At 50.3% G+C, this 13,830-nt stretch overlaps 1 protein-coding gene across 1 annotated transcript in view; it reads left to right on the top strand.

Annotated features, from left to right (window-relative positions):
- The first annotated feature begins 8,455 nt into the window (after positions 1-8,455).
- Positions 8,456-13,830, top strand: part of UNC79 (unc-79 homolog, NALCN channel complex subunit) — a 159,252-nt gene continuing 153,877 nt past the window's right edge. The window contains exon 1 of the mRNA XM_045017008.1: positions 8,456-8,555. Coding sequence (XP_044872943.1) covers positions 8,534-8,555 — 22 coding nt within the window. The 5' untranslated portion in view covers positions 8,456-8,533. The remainder of the gene's footprint in view (positions 8,556-13,830) is intronic.

Below are 13,830 nucleotides of genomic sequence, written 5' to 3'. Positions count from 1 at the left end.
AGAGATGAGAAATAAATCCCCAGAGCTCACACTGTTCCTGCAGCTGCTGCCTGCTGATATTAGAGCACAGCTTAAAACATCTGAGCGACCTACTCTCTATAATGACATTAATAAACTAGTCCAACCTAGTTTCATCAAACAACATGTGATCTGGATTTAGTTGAGACAGACAGTGTCCAGGCTTGCACAAAAATTATGGGTAGCAAAAACTGTCTTCTGTATACATGAATCACAGGCTGATAGGTGTAAGACCTTGTTCAATCATGTAGAAATAGCTGTAATTTTCCTGCACTCTGTGAGGGAATAATTGTTATATTAGAAGAGGAACACATGTTTTTCCCACCTGCTCTTCCTCACCTATCTGTCTAGATTTCTATAATGGCCCATCACTATAGTATGTGGACACTATATATATTTAAAGGAAATACCCAGAATCTGTTTTTCTCTGTTTCATGTGCTCCTCCATGCTCTAGAGTTAGGGCCCTACCAAATTCACAGTCCATTTTGGTCAATTTCCCAGTCATAGGATTTTAAAAATCGCAAATGTCATGACTTCAGCTATTTAAATCTGAAATTTCACAGCGTTGTAATTGTAGGGGTCCCAACCCAAAAAGGAGTTGTGTGTGGGGTGGAGGTTGCAAGGTTATTTTAGTGGGGGTTGTGGTACTGCTACTCTTACTTCTGTGCTGCTGCTGGTGGCAGCGCTGCCTTCAGAGCTGGGCAGCTGGAGAGCGGTGGTGGCGGCTGGGAGCCCAGCTCTGAAAGCAGAGTCGCTGCCAGGAGCAGCACAGAAGTCAGGATGGCATGGTATGGTATTGCCACCCTTATTTCTGTGCTGCTGCCTGCAGAGCTGGGCCCTCAGTCAGCAGCCACCACTCTGCAGCCATCCCGCTCTTAAGGCAGCAGCACAGAAGTAAGGGTGGCATGGTATGCTATTGCCACTTTTACTTCTGTGCTGCTGCTGGTGGGGCGCTGCCTTCAGAGCTGGGCACCCAGCCAACAGCCGCCGCTCTCCGGCTGCCCAGCTCTGAAGGGCAGTGCAGAAGTAAGGGTGGCAAGTAATTTTGGCCTGGTCTACACTAGGGGGGGGTCGATCTAAGGTACGCAACTTCAGCTACGTGAATAGTGTAGCTGAAGTCGAAGTACCTTAGCTCGAATTACTTACCCGTCCTCACAGCGCGGGATCGACGTCCGCGGCTCCCCCGTCGACTCCGCTACCGCCACTCGCTCCGGTGGAGTTCCGAAGTCGACGGGAGCGCGTTCGGGGTTCGATATATCACGTCTAGATGAGACGCGATATATCGAACTCTGAGAAATCGATTGCTACCCGCCGATCCGGCGGATAGTGAAGACGTACCCTTACTGTTATAACAGGCAGGAAACTCACTCTGCAGATGAAAATTGCCTGAGGTGGCCTGCTTCTGTCAGATCTGCAGTGCATCTTTCTATATGTACAGCTATGTAGGGTTGCCAACTTTCCAATTTCTTAAAACCGGACACTACAGAGCCCCTACCTCCCCCCGCCTCTGCTCGCTCACTCCTCCCCGCTCACTTGCTCCTCCCTTCCTTCCTCCAGGACCCAGCAGAGCTGGGTGGGGAGCTGAAGCGGAGTCTGCCCACAAAATGCAGTTAGGAGTCAGCCCTGGCGAAGGGGTTGGTGCAGGTTGATGACCCAGCGCCCCTGGTCTCCACGTCCTGGGCCAGGCTGGCAGTGGCCTTTGCAGGCAGCAGTCATGGAGCGGGTGTGGGGTGTTGTCAGTATCTCTGGATGAGCTGGGCCAGGCTGGGGGAAATGACATTTCCTCCTCATGCTGTGTGCGTGAGCTGGGTTCCAGACTCCACAATGAGACGCATGACCTGAGTTTTAAGGGCACTGCTCCCCCACTCTCCTGGGCTGGGCCAAGCTCTCATCTGAGTGGCACAGGGAGGGAGGCGAAGCAGGAGCTGGTGCTGCAAACTCACTTTTCCCTAGTTGCATCTCTGATGCTGGTCATGCATGTTTTGAAGCCCCTGGAATGGCTTCCCAGGAAGATGGGGGGTGGGAGCAGAGCCAAAGAGGAGAGTGGAAAATAGGACGTGATCTAAATGCAATCCCACAGCATGGATTGGCACCCCCCGGCTCACAGCGATGCTGCCCCCAGCTCTCTGCAAGTGCCCCGCTGTGGTCATACACGCTGCAGTGGGCGGTGTCTTGGCACCCCCTGTTCAGACTCCCCTGTGGGCAGTAACTGGACTTCTGGTGTCCAGTCAGTATTTCTGACCAGACACTGTACAGGTCCCTTTTCGAGTGGATTTTCCGTTCAAAAACCTGGCAACGGTAACAGCAGGCACTTCCACTATCAGGGGGTCTGTGTCTAGTGGGGCTGGAAGTATCATGGTACATTAGCAGCTGCCTCCACCCAAAGCTCATTAAATGGAAAGACTCCCTGTACAAAGATTTGCAGGGGCTTGACCCTCTCTGGGGCGGCGGGGAGCCACACCGGCTCACTGCACACAGTTGATCCCGGGGAATTAGTCCCGGGGATAGGTCAGGGCGGGGCAACAAATGCTGAGTCAGTGGCTCAGGCCCTCAGGCAGGGCTGAGCAGTAACAATAGACTCCAGCCTCCTCAGGCCAGGGAGAGGGGGAGTCTGCCACCCAGGCGTTGGGTGGCAGGGGGACATAGGCCCTCCCACTCCACTGCGTCCCAGCCCGGGGCCCTAGCAGCGGCCGAAGAGCCGCTGCGTAGTCAGTGGGGATCCTGGCTGCAATACACTGACATCGGCTCTGGGTGGGCTTCAGCCAGACTAGGGTCGGCTGCCCCCAGGCTACTTCCACACTCCCCCTCGGGCCCTACCTGGGTCCTGGTGTTGGCCTCTGGGGGATCCAGGAGCATGAGTTCTTCGGGGCAGGAGTTGATCAGCAGGCCCGGCAACTCCTCCGGACAGCGGGTGCAGGGCAGGTCCAGCAACTCCTCTGGATAGCAGGCGCAAGGCAGGCCCGGCAACTCCTCCGGACAGCGGGCACAAGGCAGGCCCGGCCAGTCTGGGTGGCCACCTTGGGCCACAGGGGTTTTCCAGTCATGGGCTCCACGAGGGACATCTGTTCCCTCTGCCGGCTGGGCTCCTACTGAGCTCTGAGGGCCAGTCTTTATAGTTCCGGGTCGCTGCCTGACCCTCTGAGGGGTGGGCTCAGAGCTCCCTAGCTCCACCCACTCTGGCCTCCGGATGGGCTCTTCCCCCTCCGGGGCGGCGGGGGAGCCACACCGCCTCACTACACTTTCATTGACTTCAATGGGTTTTGGATCACCTCCCAGCAGCCTATTTCTAATAAAAGGCATGAACCTTGCAGCATGTGCTTCACCTCACTGCACCCCCCCCCCAGACCACACATCTGGGGATATTACAGAGAGCAAGAAAGGGGAATGATGACAGATGGGAGCAAACCTATCCAATGATCATTATTGTGAAACTAATTCTCAGGACCATTGAAAGCTCTCCTCCCCCACTGTGCCCAGGCTTTTCATTTGTCACCCACTCTCATGGAGGTAACTGCTGCTTATTCCGATCCAGTGGCTCTATTGTAAACAGGTTCCTCTTCCTGTCAAGGGTGTAAAAGCCGCAGGGAGTATGGAAGGAAGAACCTCGCAAGGAGGTGCGGGAAGCTATCAGATAAGGGAGGCGGTGATGGCTGTGGTGGAGTGGAGAGTACATTGAGGATTCTGGTGTGGAACTAATTAATTGGGCTGTGAAGTGGGGAAAATGTTGCACATTCAGTATTTTTTAGTTGGTATGAAAACAAAAATAACTAGTTAAAGGCCAATGTATAGATCTGCCTATTTACTGCAGCCCACCAGTGACAAAGGCTCAGATCCTCACAGGTAGTTAGGAACTTCACTCCCACTGAAATTTGAGGATCTGGACTCAGTTGTCTATTGTTCTCAGTCCTGGGCAGCAGTAAGTTGGGTGCACTGGACTCTGTGCCATGATTCTGCTGCAGTGGGCATGGTGGTGCTGCTGACATTTATAGGAAAAGCCCATATGCTTATGTTTGGAAGTCTTGAGGGAAGGACTGGTGTATTGACTATGCAAATAGGCTGTTTTCAGGCTCCCCTGCTCCTGTTGCACAGCCCTCTTTGGCTTCCATGGCCTCCCTATTTTCCTGCCTATCAACTGTTTAGGGGTAGGCTGTTTCCAGCAGGCATTTTATATGTAACCCACAGCTCCTCCATGTCCTTTGCAGATGGAATACTGTTGCTCTGTCACATGGATCTTCCCTATGAAGTTCTCCACAGGAAAGCAGCCTAGAGCCCCTAGTGATGTCCTGGATGGCAGAAATGAAGAAATGTCCCTAGTGAGCCCAGAAAGATAATGGGAGAGCACCTGAATTTACAGCTCAGGTGGTGACTGTCCTGGAATAACCCAAGAGATACAGCAAGGCACAGGGATACATTTGCTTTCTGGAACACATGTCCTGAACTTTCTTACACTACCCATCCAAACCAGCAGCTCCCCCAGTGCTGGAGGAATATCCCTCACCCACTTTCCTCCTTCCTGCCATATAACTGGCACTCCTAGCTGGGAGGTGGGAGAACACTCCCCCTACCTCCTGGAACCAGGGCCAGATTAAGGTTATGAGGGGCCTAAGGCTAATGGGAGGGAAGGGCCTAAGTATTAATTGCATATTGCAAAAAAAATTATGAAGTTATCAAACATTTATCTGCATACATATTTACATATTATTTATTTATGTAAAATGAACAAGTTTATTCTATTCTCACTACCCTCAAGTCTTTGAACAATTTTTTCCCCTAGTTTAGCTGTGGCAAAGTCATGAATGATGTCATCGTAATTCAAAGACCAGCCAATTGCATTCTCAGTGCTCAAGAGGGACAAAGCACTGAGATGCTCTTGAGTCATGGTGGATCAGAGGACATTTTTTACCCTTGTTAGAAGACAGGAGGAATGTTCTCCACTACAGTTAGTGATCATTAGCAACAAATACAGCCATAAAGCAGTTTCAACATTTGGGAAACATTCTATCACATTGGATTCAGAGATAACTTGGTACATCCAAATAGATTTGCTTTCATCATCTTTTCTCTATATATCTGAGAGTGATGTGAATTCAACAAATTGAAGAAATTCTTTAGTAAAATCTGCTGTGAGATCATCTGGGTACTTCAGACACAGACGTTTGATATCTTCACTGACTTTGGAACTTAAAATGTTAGGCGAAAAATTTGTCAGTACACTAAAGGTTTTGTCAATATTTTTGTAAGCTTTGATCCGATGTTCTAATGAAGTCTTCAGTTTGTTGATTGTGATGAAGGTATTAACTCTGAAGGCCTCCTTGTCACTGAATGAGTGGGCAGTGGCATCATTGCATGTCTTCTGTCTTTTGGGGTGTTTGGCTGACTTATACTCATGGTTAGCAGTCCTTGCAGCCCCCTGAATTTCATATTAATCAAAACTATCCTGCATTTGTTGAAGAACAGTTCCAAGACTCCTCATTAGGTTTACAGTAGTGGAAAGATCAATTTGAGCACTTTGCAAGCTTAGACAGCACCTGTTGAATGGCTGAAGTATATCATTCCAGAGCTCACACAAAATACCAGTTTCCAAAGTGTGCATTCCATCACTCAGGATCTTTGCATCTTTTCTTGTTGCTGATTTTTGAGATTCATCGTCCTTGATGCTCTCTAGCACTTCAAGGATGTTGGGGTATCCCAGAACAACTGCATTCACAGCTTCAGCACTGGCACTCCACCATGTCCCTGAGAGTGATTTGGGCACCGGGCATCCCTTTGGTAGTGAATCTCTAGGAATCATCCAATGACTGGTTGATGCAGAGAAAAAAATTGTACAATTCTTGGACAAATCCAAAAAAAGAAACTGTTTCAACACAACAATCTATGGCGGACTGGCCAACAAGGCTGACTGAGTGTGCAGCACATGGTATGTAATCAACCAAAACATTGCACTCTTTTATCTTTGCCTGCATCCCTGAATATTTGCACTCATATTACTTGCATTGTCATAGCTTTGGCCACGACAAAGGCTGATGTCAATCCCATTTTCGGTGAGGAAGTCATGTAGATACGAGGCAAGTTTCTCTCCTGTGTGGCTGGTGATGTTTATGAAGGTCATGACATGCTCAACTGGTCTGCTGGGTAGCACATTATGCAAGATGACAGTCAACTGATCTACGTGACACATCCAGTGTTGAGTCAATGGACACTGAAAAATATCCCACATCTTTAATCTCATCTACAATGGCTGACAGTGTCTTCTTTGCCAGCAGTGCAATGAATTCGTCACAAATAGTCTTTGATAGATATGATGTATGGCCTTTTACATGATTTGCATGCTCATTTATGTGCTGAGCTAAGAAAGGGTCGAACTTAGCGATTAGCTCTAGAATGCCAAGATAATTGCCATTGTGTTTTGATCCAACAGTCTCATCTGAGCCATGGAATGGCAGACCACACTCAGCAAGAAAAACTATTGTTTCAACTATGTGTCTGAGAACATTCTTCCAATAAGCACGAGCTTCCAAAAACTGGTTTTCCATTTGGGTATCAGTTCTGCCACTTTCTTTCAGGCACGGTAGCTGCTTACTGACAATGTATTCTGCTTACTCATTGCATGATTGGTAATGTATGCAGTATTCTTCCAATCATTGAAGCCTTCACAGAACATTCCCCACTTTTTGGTATCAGAAATCAGGCAGCAATAGAAACAGTACACTTTCTTCTTAGAAGGCAAATAGATGAGTCATTCTCACTTGCCAATCTATTTGCTAGGCTTCACATATTCAAAAAATGATTTGGTCAGATAACGATTCTGATTGGTGTATTTGTCAATGAAAAATCAGCATCTAGATTCTGGCATTTCTGTGGGCCCGTCTCAGTCCAATATGTAATGAGATCTTGAGAAGTCATGTCCCACTCACCTGGATTGTTGGAGAAGGATATTTTTGTATTACTATCACTGGGAAAGTGTTCAGAGGAATGAGGTGAGACTGCAGCTGGAGAAGTCACAGGAGGCTGTTCCTTTTCATCAGGCACAGGCACAGCAGGTTCACTTGGGCTGGTATTCATCTGGATTTCCTCACCACCAGACTTAGTAGGAGGAAAAAAAGTTAGGAGAGAAGGAGTATCTTTCAGCCCTACATCTTGTCTTTGCCGTCTTTCTTTGGCCTCCTTCAATTTCTGCCATCCTCCTTTCTTCGACATGGTTTCTATTGTCCAGCGTAGGCCTGCTGTGTACAAAGTTCAATATTGCTTGGGCCCACACTTACTTAGCCCACAAAGACAAAATCACAACCACTGTAAAATGAATTCACGATCTTGATGAATTAATTTGTACAAAGCAATATCTAACGAGACAAAAAAATTTGGAATGCCCCGCTACCCTGGCTTGCTGTTACTTCAATATGGAATGGAAGGCCTACAGTAGCGCCTAAAAATAGGAGGGCCTAAAAATTAGCGCCTAAAAATAGGAGGGCCTAAGGCTATAGCCTTATTAAGCTATGGGTTCATCTGGCCCTGCCTGGAACTAGTAACTATTGGGGGTGTGGAACACTGATTCACCCACTGAATTAGCCTCTGTCCCAAAAAAAAACGAATGGAAGGGAGATGATACTCACACACCTTGACTAGCCCGCCCATCTCCCCCTGGTCCTGAACTGAGGGAGATTTGGGGGCACAGAGAGGTTGGAGTGAGGAGCTGGGAGTCTGGCTGGGAGCTGACGCGTGGGGAAATTATCCATAGTGGGATGCGGATGGGGCTGCAGGGAAGCAGAGGCCTCCACTGCTGGCGGGAGGGGAGCCAGAGCCCTACAGAAATGATAAAACCAGCGCAGCAAAGAATGAAGGGCCCAGGGCTGTTCGACTGGGGCTCCTCTGGCCGCGGGGGGAGGGGCCCCGTGGTAACTCCCCGAAGCAGGGGGTTCACGCGCCGCCCATGTCCAGGGGCCCTGCATTTGTACATTATCCGCACTCTGGAGCTAGGGGGGATCAGAAAGGCTCCGTAGTCAGGTCCAGAACAAAACTCGGGGTGTGTGTAAAACAGGCGCTGCAAGCCTGGGGTGGGGGAAGAGGGTGTCTGTTGCAAAACAGCTCTCAAGAGTATCGGGCGCTTTAATTTCCAAGTCTTCTCCGAGCCCCAGTTTAGGGGCTGAGCAGAGCTTCCCCTTTAAGAGGCTGTTCCTTGTGAATGGAATCGCTCCCCCCCCCCTCGCTGGTAGCGCTCCCGGTGCAATTCACCAGGGCCCCCCAGTCACGCCTCCTGCTCCGTTCTCCCTCCGCCCCTCACGCCCGCAGCCCGGGCGCGTTGGGCTCCGAGCTGCAGGCCAGGCCCCCGGAGGGTTGCTCGGGGCTAGATTTGCCGCCCCAAGCATGGTAGCGGCAGAGGGGCGGGAGGGACGCAGCTCGGCCGGCCGCTCGCGCCGGGGCCGCGGGGAGGGAGCATCGCTCATCGCGGGCTGAGGGGGAGCGAAGAACCCAAAGGCCACCGACATTGGGGCGAAACATTTCCACCCGGACAACATCATGTCCACCAAAGCGGAGCAGTGTAAGTAGCGGGGCCCCGGGGGTCGGTCCCGGCCCCGGCCCCGGCCCCGGCCCCTGCTCTGGGGAACGAGGGAGCAGCCCGGGCTGGGGGGTTGCTGTGTGTGTCCGGGTGCGGCGGAGGAGGGGCGCTGCACTGTCCATGGTCCTGGGAGCTGGGTCGCAGGGGCGGATGGCCGGTGGAGGAGGGTGTGTCAGCGGGGATCTATTACACTGCGCCTTGCAATTTGTCAGCTGCCTGCCACTGCGCTCTGAGCTGTGTCGGGGTGTCTGGCTGTCTCTGCAGTGCGATTTATTTCACACAGCTGCTGAGAAACCCTGTCAAGGGTGCCCACTTTGTGCTCTGCATGATATCGGAGTTAAAAACCGGAGGCTTTTCTGCCTTCCTCCAAGACAGGAGGAAGGAGGAGAGAAGGGAAGCCAGGCCCTGGTTAGTTCTGGTTAGGGCCTGGTTTTAGGTGTTTGATCAGTCTCCCTTGCTGTAAATGGCAGCTGTGGGTTAAAGCTTCCCAGCCTTTGTTCAAAGCTGTTGTACATCATTTTCAGTGCCTGTCCTCTTCCCTATGTAGGGTGACCAGATGTCCTGATTTTATAGGGACAGTCCTGATATTTGGGGCTATGTCTTATACAGGCACCTATTACCCCCCACACCCCATCCTGATTTTTTACACTTCCTGTCTAGTCACCCTATCCCCATGAAGTCTTGCACTTGGTGATTTTTCAATCCCCGTACTGATACAAACTGTTTTGGTTGCTTTTAATAGCCCTTAAACGTTTCACCTATTGCTTTGCATGCTTACCAATGAAATAATATTTACATGCTCTGTTAAAAGGAAAGGAACATAATTATGTGTTGGGGGCGGGAAGGGGGGAATGATTGATTGGCTTGGTTTGGCTTGTGGATTTAGTGATAAAATACAGAGCCTAACACTTCTTGATCACTAGCCCTGATCAGTGGTGACCCAAAGTGAACTGACAACTTCATTGGTTTGTATGAATTGAAGTAAGGGTTTAGTTTGGGTCCTAGTATCTGTATCAAAAGTCACCCAACTAATTGGTCCAAGAGTCTCAACAGAGAGCCTACAGATTGAACTAACATAGAACGTGATCTGCCCTTCACAGTCTTAAGCCTGGTCTACACTAGGCGTTTAAATCGGTTTTAGGAGCATAAAACCGATTTAACGCCACAACCGTCCACACTAGGAGGCACCTTATATCGATTTTAATGGCTCTTTAAATCGGTTTCTGTACTCCTCCCCGACGAGAGGAGTAGCGCTAATATCGGGATTAACATATCGGAATAGGGTTAGTGTGGCCGCAAATCGACGGTATTGGCCTCCGGGCGGTATCCCACAGTGCACCACTGACCGCTCTGGACAGCATTCTGAACTCGGATGCACTGGCCAGGTAGACAGGAAAAGCCCTGCGAACTTTTGAGATTCATTTCCTGCTTCCCCAGCGTGGAGAGCTCATCAGCACAGGTAACAATGCAGTCTCCTGAGAATCGAAAAAGAGCCCCAGCATGGACTGCACGGGAGGTACTGGAACTGATCGCTATATGGGGAGAGGATTCAGTGCTAACAGAACTGCGTTCCAAAAGACGAAATGAAAAAGTATTTGAAAGAATTTCTAAGGCTATGACAGATAAAGGCCACAGCAGGGACTCAGTGCAGTGCAGAGTGAAAGTTAAGGAGCTCAGACAAGCCTACCAGAAAACCAAAGAAGCAAACGGAAGGTCCGGGGCAGGTCGAAAAACATGCCGCTTCTATGCTGAGCTGCATGCAATTTTAGGGGGCTGTGCCACAAGTACCCCACCCCTGATCGTGGATTCCGAGGTGGGGGTTGTAATCTCTGCCATGGCTGAGGATTATGCAGACGGGGAAGATGAAGATGAAGAAGAGGAGGAAGACCTAGCAGAGAGCACACAGCACTCCGTGAGCCCCAGCAGCCAGGAGCTTTTTATCACCCTGACGGAATTACCCTCCTCCCAGCCCTCCCAAGCAAGTATCCCAGACAATGACGCCATGGAAGGGAGCTCTGGTGAGTGTACCTTTGTAAATAGCAAACATTGTTTTTTAAGCAAGCGTTTTTTAATGATTGATTTGCCCTGAGGACTTGGGATGCATTCGCAGACAGTATAGTTACTTAGAAAATGTGTTAACATGTCCGGGGATTGAGAGGAAATCCTCCAGGGACATCTCGATAAAGCACTCCTGTAGGTACTCCAGAAGCCTTTGCAGAAGGTTTCTGGGCAAGGCAGCCTTGTTCCGCCCACCATGGTAGGACACTTTACCACGCCATGCATGTAGCAAGTAATCAGGTATCATTGCGTGGCAAAGCATAGCAGCGTATGGTCCCGGTGACTGCTGGCATTCAAGAAGCATCCGTTCTTTATCTTGTTGTGTTATCCTTAGCAAAGTGATATCGTTCAGGATAACCTGGTTAAAAATCAGGAATTTAATTAAGGGGGATGGCCATTTTCCTACTGGGTTCGTGGACTGCAGCAGCTTAAAAAAAAATCCTTTCCTCCACGTAGCCAAGCGGGGGGAGGGGAGGAATGAAATGCCGATGATCTTTTTTGTGTTTGGTCAGCGGGGCTTCCCCAAGCTACCAGCCACGCAGTGGGTGGGGGGGTGGGAAGGGTGTTGATTAGCAGGGAGCTAGCGTGGTATTAGCTATGCATTGGGGGGAGGGGTAAATCACTGCAGAAGCCGAAAGACAGTGGCTTACCATGGCCGCATGCAAGCTGAATTCTGATGCCTGGACCTGTGTCTGTGAGATCTGTAACTCCAGAGCTGCAGGCACTCACTATTAAGATGAAAAATGCGACCTTGTAGGGAAATCACATGTGCTATGTAAGGTGAATAGAGCTGTTCACTGTGAAAGAGTATAACCATTGTTCTGTAAAATGTATCTTTCTAAATATTTATCTCCCTCATGCAGCTGCAAATTTTTCAACCATCCCTCCTCCATCCCAAAGGCTAGCACAGATAAGGCGGAGGAAAAAGAAGACGTGAGATGAAATGTTCTCGGATATTATGGAAGTTACACGCAATGAAAGAGCTTATCTGAATGAGTGGAAGGACGTGGTATCAAATTACAGGAAAGAGGCCAGTGAACGTGAGGACAGGAGGGACACCTGAGATGAGAGGTGGCGGCAGGAAGACCGGCAGGAAAATCAGCGGTGGCGGCAGGAAGATCAGCGGTGGCGGGATGCAACTCTGGGGCTGCTGCGTGATCAAACTGACATGCTCCGGCGTCTGGTGGAGCTTCAGGAACGGCAGCAGGATCACAGAGTGCCGCTGCAGCCCCTGTATAACCACCCTCAACCCTCACCATGTTCCATATCCTCCTCACCCAGACGTGTAAGAATGCGTGGGGGGAGGCTCCGTGCACCCGCCCACTCCACCCCCGTGGACAGCCCAACCAGAAGGCTGTCGTTAATGTGAATTTTTTTTAATGGCCTTCTCCATCCTTCCTATCCTCCTCCCAAACCACACCCTTACTTCTCTCCCTCTTTTTATAATAAATTAATAAAGAATTCATGATTTTTAAATGAGAGTGACTTTATTTGCATAAGTAAGCTGTACTCGAAGGGGGAGGGTGAGTTGCTTACAGGGAATGAGTCAATCAAGGGGGGTTGGGTGTTCATCAACAAACACAGCAGTCACACTGTACCCTGGCCATTGATGAAGCTCGTTTTCAAAGCTTCTCTGATGCGCACCGCTTCCTGGTGTGCTCTTCTAATCTCCCTGGTGTCTGGCTGCGCGTAATCAGCGGCCAGGTGATTTGCCTCAGCCTCCCACCCCGCCATAAAGGTCTCCCCCTTACTCTCACAGAGATTGTGGAGAATAGAGCAAGCAGCAATAACATAGGGGACATTGGTTTGGCTGAGGTCTGAGCGAGTCAGTAATGTCCGCCAGCGTGCCTTTAAACGGCCAAATGCACATTCCACCACCATTCTGCATTTGCTCAGCCTGTAATTGAACAGATCCTGACCACTGTCCAGGCTGCCTGTGTATGGCTTCATGAGCCATGGCATCAAGGGGTAGGCTGGGTCCCCCAGGATAACGACAGGCATTTCAACATCCCCAACTGTTATTTTCTGGTCTGGGAAGTAATTCCCTTGCTGCAGCCGTTTAAACAGAGTAGTGCTTCTGAATACGCGAGCGTCATGAACCCTCCCTGGCCATCCCACGTGGATGTTTGTGAAACGTCCCTTGTGATCCACCAGTGCTTGCAGCACCATTGAAAAGTACCCCTTGCGGTTTACGTACTGGGTGCCCTGGCGCTGCGGTGACAAGATAGGGATATGGGTTCCATCTATCGCCCCCCCACAGTTAGGGAATCCCAGTGCAGCAAAGCCATCCACTATGGCCTGCACGTTTCCCAGAGTCACAACCTTTCGTAGCAGCAGCTTAGTGATTGCTTTGGCTGCTTGCATCACAGCAGCCCCCACAGTAGATTTTCCAACTCCAAATTGATTCCCGACTGACCGGTAGCTGTCTGGCGTTGCAAGCTTCCACAGGGCTATCGCCACTCGCTTCTCTACTGTGAGGGCTGCTCTCATCTTGGTATTATGGCGTTTCAGGGCAGGGGCAAGCAAGTCACAAAGTTCCATGAAAGTGCCCTTACGCATGCGAAAGTTTCGCAGCCACTGGGAATCGTCCCACACCTGCAACACAATGCGGTCCCACCAGTCAGTGCTTGTTTCCCGGGCCCAAAATCGGCATTCAATGGATAGAATCTGCCCCATTACCATCAGGATCTCCAAAGCGCAGGGGCCCGCAGTTTGAGAGAATTCTGTGTCTACGTCCTCATCACTGTCATCGCCGCGCTGCCGTATCCGCCGCCTCCTCGCCTCGGTTTGAAGGTCCTGGTTCAGCATATACTGCACGAGAGTGCGCGAGGTGTTTAAAACATCCACGATTGCGGTATTGAGCTGAGCAGGGTCCATGCTTGCTGTGTTATGGCGTCCGCACAGTTCACCAAGCAAAAAAGGCGCGAAACGCTTGTCTGCTGCTTTCAGGGAGGGAGGGGTGAGGCTGTACCCAGAACCACCTGCGACAATGATTTTTGCCCCATCAGGCACTGGGATCACAACCCGGAAATTCCAAGGGGCGGGGGAGGCTGCGGGAACTATGGGATAGCTACGGGATAGCTACCCACAGTGCAACGCTCCAGAAATCGACGCTAGCCTTGGACCGTGGACGCACACCACCGATTTAATGTGTTTAGTGTGGCCGCGCGCAATCGATTTTATACAATCTGTTTTGCTA

Source organism: Mauremys mutica, chromosome 4 (genome assembly GCF_020497125.1).
Source record: "Mauremys mutica isolate MM-2020 ecotype Southern chromosome 4, ASM2049712v1, whole genome shotgun sequence".
Taxonomy (NCBI): Eukaryota; Metazoa; Chordata; order Testudines; family Geoemydidae; genus Mauremys; species Mauremys mutica.
Note: the sequence above shows the minus strand (reverse complement) of the source record. Positions and strands in the feature narration are given on the sequence as shown.